At 38.3% G+C, this 13,614-nt stretch overlaps 1 protein-coding gene across 2 annotated transcripts; it reads left to right on the forward strand.

Moving 5' to 3' along the window:
• Positions 1-6,718: 6,718 nt before the first annotated feature.
• On the forward strand, positions 6,719-12,575 carry LOC104236433 (uncharacterized). Of its 2 annotated transcripts, none has more exons than XM_070171043.1 (2): positions 6,719-7,172; positions 10,947-12,575. In XM_070171043.1, the coding sequence occupies exons 1-2, from the start codon at positions 7,080-7,082 to the stop codon at positions 12,261-12,263; spliced, it is 1,410 nt and encodes a 469-aa protein (XP_070027144.1). In that variant the 5' UTR covers positions 6,719-7,079; the 3' UTR covers positions 12,264-12,575. The 2 variants fall into 2 exon arrangements, with proteins under 2 accessions (XP_070027144.1, XP_009788653.1); XM_009790351.2 differs by having other exon boundaries at positions 6,723-7,172; positions 10,944-12,575.
• Positions 12,576-13,614: the final 1,039 nt, after the last annotated feature.

Raw genomic sequence — 13,614 nt, forward strand, 5'->3', positions numbered from 1 at the left:
CAATTCAGCCTGTCATGCTCCGAGGCCGAGAATGAGTCCCTCTAGTCTGTTCCTGATGCTGATTTGATGGATGAAATGGCTGCCATGGGCTTAAGGGTACGTTGCATTTTACTTTCGCTTTCTTTTTTCACCCTTTTTAGAAGTACTAGCCTAACCCCGTCTTTTGTTTTCCAGACATATATGGTGGAAGTGGAAAGCATTCGTAGAGACAACACCCGGGAAATTTTTTTCTTGAAGATGCTGGAGAAGTATCGTTGCTACCGCGATAGATGTCACGAGATGCATGAGTGGCTGAGGACGAATCGCCATAATCGAGCTCTTGGTGAGGAGTTGGAAAAAGGGACCAGGAATTGATGCAACCTATACGCAGGAAGAGCGCACTCGAGGAGCAAATTCGAATTAAGGACGAGGAGCTCGAGTTGGGTAAGGGGGTCGCCACAGAATGTGAGCATCTATAGGGTAGGTTGAGGTCGATGCAGTCAGATATGGATCAGAACTTGGTCAAGGTCGAGGCGATGAGTGTGGAGTGGATGATAAAATTGACTGCACTGGAAAGCAAAATCTCTGGGTTGGAGAGCATTGAGAGTTCTTGGTTTGAGGCTTTGGCAAGGGCGACGACCCTATAGAACACCATCGGCGTCCTCCAATCCAAATAGGAGTCGGAGAAAGCGACAGCTACCCTCAGGGAGGCGAGGCTCGAGGAGCGTATCGGTGTGGTTGATCAAGAGGCATCGGTTCTGGGAGACTAGGTCATGGATCTGGAGGTATAAAATGGGCGATTGTTGACTCAGGTTGAGTCCTCCTCCATGGCCGTCCCCCGCCATATGCACGAGCTCTGGTTTATGCCGAAGCTCAGCGGGACATATATAAGAGTTTGTGTGAGGTGGGCACCGTGGTTAAGGCTGCTTATGAAGAAGCGTGAGCGAAAGTACGGGAGGCTCGTATCAACTGTGGATATGACGCGGCGACACCCAAAGCTAATAGGGATGCGGATGACGGTAATGGAGAGCCTTTTAGATATGGTGATAATGATGGTGATGGTGATGGCGGTGATGATGCCGAATGAAGAACGTTGTCCTCGTCTATTTTTATTTTCAATTGTTTGTTCATTTTTTTGGGGTTCGCTTAGGCCATATGTAAGCGGCGATAGACCGCATTATGACTTTGTATAAAGGACAGTTTTCTTTTTCTTCGTTGTCTTGTACTTCACCTTTATTTCAATTGTTTACGGCTTTGGTGCAAGATAGATGCCCGTATGGTGAGTCCTGATTTTTCTTCCCTTCTGGTGGTTTTCAGCCTTAAAGGGTGTTGTTTCGAACTTATCGAAATGACGGACCATCGTTGTTTGATCGAGGTCGAACCTTTTTTCTTTTTTGGTGAAGGCCCTTGGCCTTAAAGGGTGTTATTTCGAACTTATCGAAATGACGGCCCATCGTTTTTCGATCGAGGTCGAACCTTTTTTTCTTTTTTGGCAAAGGCCTTTGGCCATAAAGGGTGTTATTTTGAACTTCTTGAAATAACAGCCCGTCATCGTTCGATCTAGGTTGAACCTTTCTCTTTTATGGTGAAGGCCCTTGGCCTTAAAGGGTGTTATTTTGAACTTATCGACATAACAGCCCGTCGTTGTTCGATCGAGGTCAAACCCTTCTTTTTTTGGCGAAGGCCCTTGGCCTTAAAGGGTGTTATTTCGAACTTACACCTCATCGTCATTCGATTGAGGTTGAACCTTTTTATTCTTTGGCAAAGGCCCTTGGCCTTAAAGGATGTTATTTTGAACTTATCAAAATAACAACCCAATGTCATTCAATCGAGGTCGAACCTTTCTCTTCTTTGGTAAAGGACCTTGGACTTAAGGGTGTTATTTCGAAATTATTAAAATAACAACCCGTCATCGTTTGATCGAGGTCGAACCCTTCTCTTTTTTGGAGAAGGTCCTTGGCCTTAAAGGGTGTTATTTCGAGCTTATCAAAATAACATCTCGACGTGAATCGATCGAGGTCGAACCAATCTCTTTGTTGGCGAAGGCCATTGGTCTTAAAGGGTGTTATTTCGAACTTATCGACATAACAACCCGTCGTCATTCGATTGAGGTCGAACCCTTCTCTTTTTTGGCGAAGGCCCTTGGCCTTAAAGGGTGTTATTTTGAACTTATCGACATAACAACCCGTCGTCGTTCGATCGTGGTCGAACAATTCTCTTTTTTGGTGAAGGCCCTTGGCCTTAAAGGGTGTTATTTTGAACTTATCGAAATAACAGCCCGTCGTCGTTTGATCGAGGTCGAACCCTTCTCTTTTTTGGCGAAGGAACTTGGCCTTAAAGGGTATTATTTCAAACTTTTCAAAATAATAGTCCATCGTCGTTCGATCGAGGTTGAACCTTTCTCTTCTTTGGTGAAGGCCCTTGGCCTTAAAGGGTGTTATTTCAAACTTATCGAAATAACAACCCATTGTCGTTAGATCGAGGTCGAACCTTTCTCTTCTTTGGCGAAGGCCCTTGGCCTTAAAAGGTGTTATTTCGAACTTATCGAAATAACAGTCCGTCGTCGTTCGATCGAGGTCGAACCTTATCTTTTTTGGCGAAGGCCCTTGGCCTTAAAGGGTTTTATTTCGAACTTATCGAAATAACAGCCTGTCGTCGTTCGATTGAGGTCGAACCTTTCTCTTCTTTTGCGAAGGCCCTTGGCCTTAAATGGTGTTATTTCAAACTTATCGAAATAACAGCCCATCGTCGTTCGATCGAGGTCGAACCTTTCTCTTCTTTGGTGAAGTCCCTTGGCCTTAAAGGGTGTTATTTCGAACTTATCGAAATAACTGCCCATCGTCGTTCGATTGAGGTTGCACCTTTATCTTCTTTGGCGAAGGCCCTTGGCCTTAAAGAGTGTTATTGCAAACTTATCGAAATAACAGCCCATCGTCGTTCGATCGAGGTCGAACCCTTCTCTTTTTTGGCGAAGTCCCTTGGCCTTAAAGGGTGTTATTTCAAACTTATCGAAATAATATACCGTCGTCGTTCGATCAAGGTCGAACCTTTCTCTTCTTTAGCGAAGGCCCTTAGCCTTAAAGGTTGTTATTTTGAACTTATCGAAATAACAACCCGTCGTCATTCGATCGAGGTCGAACCTTTCTCTTCTTTGGGAAGGCCCTTGGCCTTAAAGGGTGTTATTTCAAACTTATCGAAATAACAGCCCGTCGTCGTTCGATCGAAGTCAAACCCTTCTCTTTTTTAGCGAAGGCCCTTGGCCTTAATGGGTGTTATTTCAAACTTATCGAAATAACAGCCCATCGTCGTTCGATCGAGGTCGAACCCTTCTCTTTTGTGGCGAAGGCCCTTGGCCTTAAAGAGTGTTATTTCGAACTTATCGAAATAACAGCCCGTCGTTAGTCCCAATTTTTGGAGAGTTGGACATCTTCCGTGGGAGTCCCAGTTTGTTTGGTATTGTTTGCACCATATGGTGCAACGCTGGTGAATACGAGGTGTTGACGTTTCACTTAGCTTCGTGTTGTGTACGCGTTATAATTTTCTTGTCTGACTCCTACCGTCCAGCTCGGAGACGTTACCGACAAGAGGTATTTCGGCTGTATTGAAGTAATTTTTGTCTTTCAATCGATATGTTCCTTTGTACGTTCACCACGTGGGTCTTATGTGCTTGCTTGGACAAAGAGTGGGGGGTGAGGATGAGCTTTTCTTCGCTCCCGCCCGATGGTCCGGTGCGGGAGAACAGGTTGGTAACCCCGTTTTCCTTATTTAGTATATCTGCAGTTGATGGGGTGAGGATTTCTAGGCTTGGTAATCCTACTCGACTCTTCTTCCCTTACTGCGCTGCTCCCATGTCTCGCGTGGGTTGGATTCTCCCATCGTGCTTCTTTTGGTGGGTGATTGTGTTTCTTGGCTTTGATCTGGGAGAAACTAGGAATTTTCACTAAGAAATTCCCATAGACGGCGCCAAATTGTTTGACTCAAAAGATATTAAAACCCTTTTGAACAAATCAATCAAAGATGAAGGGGTAAATCTTAGCCAGACATAATTAATTCAAATCAAAAAGTTAACAACAATGACTGCACATGGGATGAAAGAAATATGATTGATTTCATTAGGATTCAACCTTGTGTCTCTCATCAATCGATGAGGAAATAAGCTTACATATTTTCTTCGAGTTCGTTTCCTCTTTCTCTAGAATACAAGAAGAGAGCTTTTTGTTTTCTCTCCCCCCAGCCCTCTGTGGGGAGAGCTTTCCCTGGCTATATATAGTCAGGGCATCCTTGCCCTTTGCTTGACTTGACATCTTCTTACCGCTAATATGTTTTGGCCATGATTTTAGGCGTCACCCTTACCGATTCGTCGGATGTCATAGAGGAGAAATGGAGTGAGCTCTATTAACTTTCACTGTCCAGTTACTGAGGCGGCATGTCGGTCAACTTAGTCGTGACGGTCAGATTTTGACTAATATATGTAGTGAGAGGTGAGGGCTAATAGAAGAAAAACCCCCCAAAAGAATGAATGATTATTGTTGAAGTTGAAGTGGATTCACAATTGATAACTTCTCACGACTAGTTCTTTTTCTCTAGTTGATTAACAATCATTATCTTCATCATTAACAAAAAAGATGCATGGTTAATAATGTAAAGATTAGGAGAAAAGATAAACGACAGAAAAGGCTAGTTATACACTAGTAATTAACATGTTGTATGGAAAAGGTGGTTAATAAAAGGTAACCGTAGAAAGTTTTTAAGGAGCTTTTGCTTTCACGTTTCATGACAAGGAAAAAGGCAAAGGGCACTGTTTGTTTTGTTTTGTTTACTAGTAAGTAGGGAAAACGGGTATGAGAAAAAAGGGGAAAGGAATAACGTGGAGAAGGCTAGAGCCGTGCAAAAGTAGTTGAAATAAATAGATTGCTTATAATTTAGAAGCAAAAAGAAGAAGAAGAGGGTCATTGTCTTAAACAGAAGACGCACCTATACACACGAGGGCCTGGAAAAGCACCAAAACTACAAAAGATGTGGTTCCCCGCACGTGTATTCGCTCCTCCCTTTTTCTTTCACAGGAATATCATTCCCTCTTTCCCCAACTGTTGTACTCATTTTCCGTTGAAAACATCTTTTGAAACTTGAACTGCTATTAATAAAAATATTTATTTTTAGCCCGCGGTAAAAACTATTTGTATTTGATGGTCGAAAAAGTATATAAAATTTATATATAACATATAGAATGTATATATATAAAAATTATTTTTTCGGCTATTATTTTGAAAGCGACTATACAGTGTCATTTTCCTAAAAACCATATGCAGTAGGTGTTTGGACATAAAATTTTACTTTTGAAAAAAGTAGTTTTTGGAGTTAATTTGAAAAATGGTATTTAAAATTTGAAATTATATTTGGACATGTATTTCCCTTGAAAAATATTGCAGTTTTGTGAGTGGAGAAATTTTTTTTTTGAATAAATTTTAAAAAATGGTCAAAATCACTATTTGATTTTTAAAAAAATTCTTTTTAAAAAAACAAAAACTTACAAAATTTTATGGACAAACACAATTTTGAAAAAAAATTCGAAAAAAAAATCATGAACAAATGGGTCCGTAGTAGTACTTATATGTCATAAGAAATTTAAATTTTATACGACATTGTCAAAAATGTTTAAAAAGTTTAGTTATTTATAAGATAATGAAAGGTAAATATTTTTTATTAGTATTACTACCTGGTAAAAATGTTAATGAATATAAAATAACATGTTACAATTGCGATGATAGTGAAAATTTCTTTTACAATTTCAAAGTATTTAACTTAAATTCTAAAGAGAAAACTATTTTTATCGTTTGAGAAAAAGCTAGCGTTTTAAATATTTTAATTACAAACTATAATTTATAATATTTTTATGTAGGTTTATAGATTTATCTTTTAAATTGTTTTATATATATATATATATATATATATATATATATATATATATATATATATATATATATCATTACAAGTAAATGTGTTAATTCATATGCTCTGACCTATTTCTTTATTATTTTATATACGAAAATTAACTTCTGACTCTTTATGTCTATGTGGAACTACCTTGATGCCTAATTTCAATTTAGCTATTCCTTCCGTTCTAAATCAGACGAGGTACTTTTTTTTAGTATGTTTTAAAATAAAAAATATATTTTTAAATTTGAAATTAATTTAACTTTAAACTCTTTATTTTATATATTTTTATCCTTAATAAAAAACTTTTATACTCACACAAATATCATAGTTCCACAAAGTTTTATACCTTAAGGTTTTAAGTTTTAAATTTTTTCTTCTTTCTTAAATTTCGTGCCTAGTCAAATTAACTTATCTAAATTGAGAAAATACTAATTTTTAAATTCAATTAGACCATTTTTACTCCTTAATTGGAGTACTATATACGAAACAAAATAAAGCGCTAATCTAGCAACTAAGATTAGATAAAAGGCTGACATTGAGGAGAAAAAACAAAAGGAAAAGAAACCAAACAACTCACAGCTCACGACGGTCACGTGATCCGAGTAAAAACTTAAGCGGTGGCGCATTACGCATCATCTTCTGTCACCCGATACAACATCCCTTTCCTTACTGTCTTCTAACAATACATATATAAATGCGCACCCCTGGCGTCAGTTTTGCTATTAATAGCCCAGCCTATCTATCTTGCGCCGCTTACAGAAAATGGCACCTCATTAAATTTGACCGTAACCCAAGGACATTTCCGCCATTCCATACTTCACTAATAATTCCAATTTTCCAAACATTATCCACACCCACCACCTCCCCATCTTCGTAATAATACCACAGATCTTTGCTTTAATGTTCCTTTGACCCCACATTTCCCTACATAATTACAAAATAACAGCTAGAGAGAGACTCAACTCAGTTTTTTCGTGATTTCATTTCATTTCTAACTTTTTCTTTCATCTTTTATTAATAAATCGCTGTCATTTCTCGATGTTTGCGTTTGTTCTTCTTCGAATGTCTCGCGATCTTCCTTGTTAAATTCCGGCCGTTCAGTTACCGGAAAGTTCATCATTCTTCGCCGGCGAACAGATTTTTTTTTTTGTATTTTGATCAGCATGAGTAGCGTACAGAATACAGTAGATACGGTAAATGCTGCTGCTACTGCCATAGTTACTGCAGAGAGTAGAGTTCAACCCTCTTCAGTTCAGGTATATAGCTATATATATTTTTCTGTTTCTCTGTATTTATGATAGTATGTAAATTTTTATATATTAAGATGTCACTTTTTAAAATAATAGGTTTATGATGATGAAGTTAAAATCGAGTATTGAAAATTCTTGTGTTAACTTTTATCCTTTTCTTGTTTATAATGATTTGATGCAAATTTCTTGCTGTTGTGAAGTTAAAGGTGAAAGCTTAAAGCCTTTTATTTCTGTTTTTAATTTTCTCCTTACTAATTATTGCGTGTGAGATTCTTGTGTGGACTTGGATTGGAGATTTGTGTTGATCGTTGAATTACAGTGGTGTCACGTTTATCAGCTAAAACGATCTGAAATCATCAAACAAAGGAAATACAGATCAGGGAAAGAAAAGGAAGCTGGTGATGATTTGTGTATGATTAGCAATCACGATTAACAAGCCAGCTGAGGAAGAACAATCCCCTGCTAAGAGGTATAGGAAATATATGTGGTGGTCAACTCTGTATAATTAAAGGTTGTGGACTGTGATGTAATATCTTGCGGGAAATGAAAGATTGTTTGCTATGATTAGATATGAATATTCCTTCCATTATGGATGTTGAAGCTTGTATTTAAGGTGATTAAGGATAGATACACATGTGGAGGGAAAAGCTTGAGAAAATTCGGCTTGCTTAAGGGGAGTTCTGCTGCAACCTTCAACGCATTTAGGATTTGTGGACTGCAAAAAGTACCTTTCTTGCCTTTTTAGCTGAGATCAAGTGGTCGATTGTGTAAAAATTGCAGACTTTATCTGCATCTGGGTTCTTTCAGTATGAGGGTCTCCTTTTTCTCTATCTTGAAAATCAGTTAAGCAATAAACAGTGCTCGTTTCTCTTCCACAATTCTTGGGTCATCACCTATCGTATGACCATCTGTAGCACTGGTTTCTTACATTTCATTTTGAGTGTGATACAATCAGTAGTCAACGAAGCGAGCAGTGCCATCAGAGAACGTAGCATCCGACTGAAACCACATATTTTGGATCTGGCTTATAAAAGGAATCGCTTGGACTTAGGATTTAAGGACTTACGGGAGAAAAGAGAATTCTCTTTGATTCCAGATTTGTTTTAACAAGACCTACTGCCCTTTCGAAAATAAGTGTCTAGTTTGAATGCTTTGACTATTCTTCTTAAAAGGATGTCATGTCTTTTAGCCTAGACGATATTAGCAATTGTAACTTAGAGAGAAAAAGTTGTGAAAATCTACAAGCTGTGTCCATAAAATGGGGGGAAGATTGAGGGCTGAGGAATGTATCAATCTGCTTTGTCTGCATCTTTAGGTTTAATACAATGAAGGGGAGCCTTGGAGCAGCACTAAAGTTGACTCTATGTGATCTATAGGTCACGGGTTCGAGCCGTAGAAGCAGCCACTAATGCTTGCATTAGGGTAGGCTGTCCACATTACATCTCTTGGGGTTACATCCCTTCAGGTGCGACCCTTCCTCAGACCCTACATGAATACGGGATGCTTTGTGTACCGGGCTGCCTTTTGTTAGGTTTAATATGATGTTTTGGAAACTAGGGAGAGCCAGTTTCATTACATTCTGTTGCATTAAATGGTTTACTGTGATGCTTTAATTTTGTAAAGTTTCAAGAGATATATGCATGCTTGTAGGTATAGGTTTTCTTCTCCATCTTTCTGATATGCACACCAGCTTTTGGGATCAGAAACAGCCAAATAGAAAGTGAAAATTTGTATATGACATTTCTAGGAGCTGTGTGACTAGTTGATAGGTTATTGGAGGTTGGAGAATAATAGTTATGAACCGAGTCAGTGGAGAGAAGTAGTAGATTAGGATCTTTCCTTGGGACTAAACTACTTTGACAATATATCAGCTCTTTGGATGATGCAGGTAACCATATTTTCCTGTTCCACGAATCATTTATGATACTGCATATGGCTATAATTGGATTTTGTCTTGAAGCCATATTTTTATCCTGAATCAGTCCTGGAAGTTCGTCTGATCTTCTTCTATCTTGTGGGTGTTACTAAGCTCTAGGCCCTGTGGTTGTGCATTTACGTAGCTTTTTCAACTGAGAAATGGTGCTCCTTTTTTCCATCAAGAATTCTTTGAACGGCTAAAGGTCTCTATGCTGTTGGAAACTTGAAAATGAAATACCAGCTAACGTATAGAATGGACTTATCCTTCTACACTTGCCAGATATGCTTGCCTTTTACTTGGGAGTTCTATGTGTAACTATATGGCAATTGGCCCTTGCATATGCATTTTTTTATTCTTGTTTCTAATTTATACAAGTTATGATTAGGAAAATGAGGCTGCATCTTTGTGAAAATGGTTGCGCTTAAGTTGTGCTATTCAATATTCAACGTGCTTAGTGTTTTTGAGAAGGACGGGTACCTTATGCACCCTAGATTCTTTGAGCTATGAGAACTAGAAGTAATCACTGATGTCATTTCTGATGTCCAAAGGATGTGTTTCTTTGTGCATACTGGCTCTACAGATTTATATTTATGAAATTGCCAAAAAATCAGAAGAGAATGTTGATAGTCTGGAAAATCTGTAACTTGGGCAGTTCTGGGGCACCTATAAGCTGTAGCCAGTTATTACATCTTTAACAAGCCTTTTGGCATATATTTTAATGCTGACTAGATTGTTTAAAGATGAAGTAGGACTCTCAAAATGTTTAGAGAAAAGTAGCATTACTCAAAGGCAGAGAAGGAGTCGTTCCAATTTCCAACTCTGATGATCGAATAAATGTTGGTCATGGTTTGGGTATATACCAGGCTAAAGCAGCAAAGCTTATATGTGGTCTGAATTTATCTTCCCGTAAGAAATTACCAAAAGGAACTCTTAGTAATCAGATCATCGAGTTGGTAGGTTTTATACCTGATCAAAAACTAATTGAAGAAGCCTAGAATTCTGAATAAGTGGAAGTAAAACGTTTCCCTCCTTTTCTGTAATTCTTTTAATTCATTTTTTATTCTTAAATTTGAGTATTTGCTAGGCGTAGGAACTTGGTACTTAAATAGAGTTAATCAGTGTCAGCTTGGTCCATACTTGAGCTCCTCTCACATGCCCTATTAATTGAAAAGTTTAAATAGTTGGATAATTAGAAAAAAAATATAGTACTAGTTTCCTCTGTAGTCTATGCTTGATGTAGACAATTAGGACAAGTAAGAAGACTTCAACTCGAGCATGATAGGATTATGCGAACAACCTCAAGACAAATAGTAGTTGTTTCGATCTCTAGGTAGCGTGTACACTTTGAAATCTATGCACCAACTCTTTATTTTGACCTTGTAGGTTTGTTCCGTTCAGCATTGAAGTCTGTTAATATTGCATCTTTTCTTGTGCTTGCTTTTGATTTCAATGTAGCATACAACATTGTTATTGAGATGCTTGACTTTTTAAGTGGATTCAAGTTTCAAGATGATTTAACTAGTATGGATTTATGTGTTTGCTATAAAAAACATTGAGTATTGCAGTGTTCCACAGTTTGGGAGTTTGTTTGTCATTTTCCGTTGAAGAATGAAGAAACATGAAATTTATCGAACTTCTTGTTTTAAATTCTACTTGTATTCTTCTTCCCTTGCCTTCCCATTATTGTTATATGTCGTTTAATTTTTGTTATTGGTTTCAAGTTTTAAGATGATTTAACTAACATGGATCGAATGTACTTGCTATAATGCTGAGTCCTAGAGTTGTCTAAAGGTCTTCAATTATGCTCATAATTGTCCTTTGAAGATTTATTAATCACAAATTTAATTATTTGGTTCCAGAAGAGAAGATGGGGAAGCTGCTGGAGTCTATACTGGTGTTTTGGTTCTTACAAGCACAGCAAACGAATTGGTCATGCCGTCCTTGTACCTGAACCTGCGGCACCTGGACCTGCTGTTCCAGTTACTGAAAATCCAAACCGCTCAGCCACCATTGTAATTCCTTTTATAGCTCCTCCCTCTTCTCCTGCATCCTTTCTTCCATCTGATCCTCCTTCTGCTACCCAGTCGCCCGCTGGATTACTCTCTCTCAAATCCTTCTCTATTAATGCATATTCTCCCGGTGGGACTGCATCTATTTTTGCAATTGGTCCCTATGCTCATGAAACACAGTTAGTTTCCCCACCTGTTTTTTCTACCTTCACCACTGAACCATCTACTGCTAATTTTACTCCCCCACCTGAGCCGGTGCATATGACAACACCACCTTCACCAGAAGTGCCTTTTGCTCAGCTTTTGACATCATCTCTGGCCCGCAATAGAAGATATAGTGGTTCCAATTATAAGTTCCCGTTATCCCAGTATGAGTTTGTGCCTTATCAAGATCCAGGAAGTCCAGGTAGTAATCTAATATCTCCAGGTTCAGTAGTATCAAATTCTGGCACCTCCTCACCTTTCCCTGGCAAATGCCCTATAATTGAGTTCCGTAAGGGGGAACCTCCAAAATTTCTTGGTTATGAACATTTCTCCACTCGCAAATGGGGTTCAAGGGTTGGCTCAGGATCTTTGACACCGAGTGGCTGGGGCTCTAGGCTGGGCTCTGGAACTCTGACCCCAAATGGTGGGATATCAAGGCTAGGTTCTGGGACTGTGACTCCAAATGGTGGGGAACCACCTTCCCGAGATTGTTACCTTTTGGAGAACCAAATCTCCGAGGTAGCATCTCTTGCCAATTCTGATAATGGATCTGAAATCGCGGAGGGTGTAATTGATCACAGAGTTTCATTTGAATTAACTGGAGAAGATGTCCCAAGTTGTAGAGAAAAAGAACCGGTCATGTCACATTCGCAACAGACATTGCCAATGGATGTCCCTGCCCCCTCCAATAAGGAAATGAGAAGTAGTAGCTCTATCGTCGAAGAAAAAACAGATGGATTGCCTGAGAAAGCTTCAGAAAGGGGGGACGATCAATGTCATCGGAAACACCGGAATATTACATTTGGTTCGAGCAAAGATTTTGATTTTGACAATGTGAAAATAGAAGTCTTGGAGAAGCACAGTGTTGACTGTGAGTGGTGGACAAGTGACAAGGCTACTGGAAAGGAGTCAAGTATTCAAAACAACTGGACTTTCTTTCCTGTGCTGCAGCCAGGAGTCAGCTAATGCCTGAGAACTAAAGGTTTATATTGGATATCAATGTTAAACGCATGGATGTTACTGCTTCTGATAAAATAAGCTGGATTTGAGGCGAAGATTTCTAATTGCAAAGAAGACAGATAAGAAGAGTGCAAACTTGGCTTTAAAACTGAAGAGTTGGACTTGTTACACATCATGCAGCAGTAATTGGTTTTTGGTGCTCAGATACACACCTGAAAATATTCCTTTGAATAAAGGACTTCTGTATACACCATAGAATATGTTTGAAAAGGAGATGTAAATGATTTTTCCTTAAAATTGAGATGTTTGACCTGGGAATTGTTCACTTCAACTTGTTTACGCTATCAAAGTTATTATGCTACTATAATTTTACAGACGATTGGTGGTAATAACTTGGAAAAAGGAAAAATTCATCGAGGAACCGACACTTTGTTTATGTGAACGCCATACTGTATCCTTTTGTTCAACATCTGGGCGTGGGAATGAGTCTGCTTTACAGAAGATAAAATAGGAGTATTATGATTAGGAATTTAACTTTCTAATCCGAACTTTGTTTATTACATAAAAAGGAATGCGAATTTGGATTTGATTTCTTTTACAGATCAACGTCTTTAACGGTAGGAATTCACTTAGAGTTGGCAACTTGAAATAGACTGAAAACTGAATTTCTGCACGCCTTATATTGTCAAAAGTCCAGGTCTTTATTCGTAAAAAAGAAAAGATAATAAGTACACGTTAGACGTAAAAAGGTTTCAATAAAAAGAACATTGTACGAAATATAAAAACTCAGAGAATCAATATAAAACTAAGGCATGTAACGACTTGAGTCACATAAATACTTTTAGGGATAAAGAATGTAACAACATCAAGAAGATGAAAACAGAGGCAGACCCAGAATTTGAGCATGACGGGGGAACCATTGTCTTGAGCATGCCAATTACTAGTAATCGGCGCAGCTCTATGAAAACATAATGTCTGCTAACTTATCAACAAAACACAAACTTTAATATTATCGAATATCATTATATGCTAATTGATCATAGGCTAAAAACTCGTGTTTTAGTCGTTGTAACAACACTTTAATTATTGCATTTTACAAAAGTTTGAGCTTAAATGTTAATGAATTATACTAAATTCATGTTTTATGGCTTGCAGGAAGCTAATCAGACTTAAGAAATAACTTTGGGATGAATTTGATTGATTTGGGGCTTTGAAGTCTGAGTAAAAGCTAAATAAATCAAGTCGGGATCGTGTTCGGGAGTCGCAAAGCAAGCTCGGATAGCAAAACAAATGAAAAAATGAAGCAGCGCAAAATTGCATTCTGCCTCTGTCCAATCCATGTACGCGCCGTGGGGTG

This window comes from Nicotiana sylvestris, chromosome 3, assembly GCF_000393655.2.
Source record: "Nicotiana sylvestris chromosome 3, ASM39365v2, whole genome shotgun sequence".
In the NCBI taxonomy this organism is placed as follows: domain Eukaryota; kingdom Viridiplantae; phylum Streptophyta; class Magnoliopsida; order Solanales; family Solanaceae; genus Nicotiana; species Nicotiana sylvestris.

What these genes read in the sequence shown, in the direction of transcription:
- LOC104236433 (XM_009790351.2), top strand. Translation starts at nt 7,080, where the DNA reads ATGAGTAGCGTACAGAATACAGTAGATACGGTAAATGCTGCTGCTACT. An exon ending in TTCAACCCTCTTCAGTTCAG is followed by an intron (nt 7,173 to 10,943) that starts GTATATAGCTAT and finishes ATTTGGTTCCAG; the next exon opens with AAGAGAAGATGGGGAAGCTG.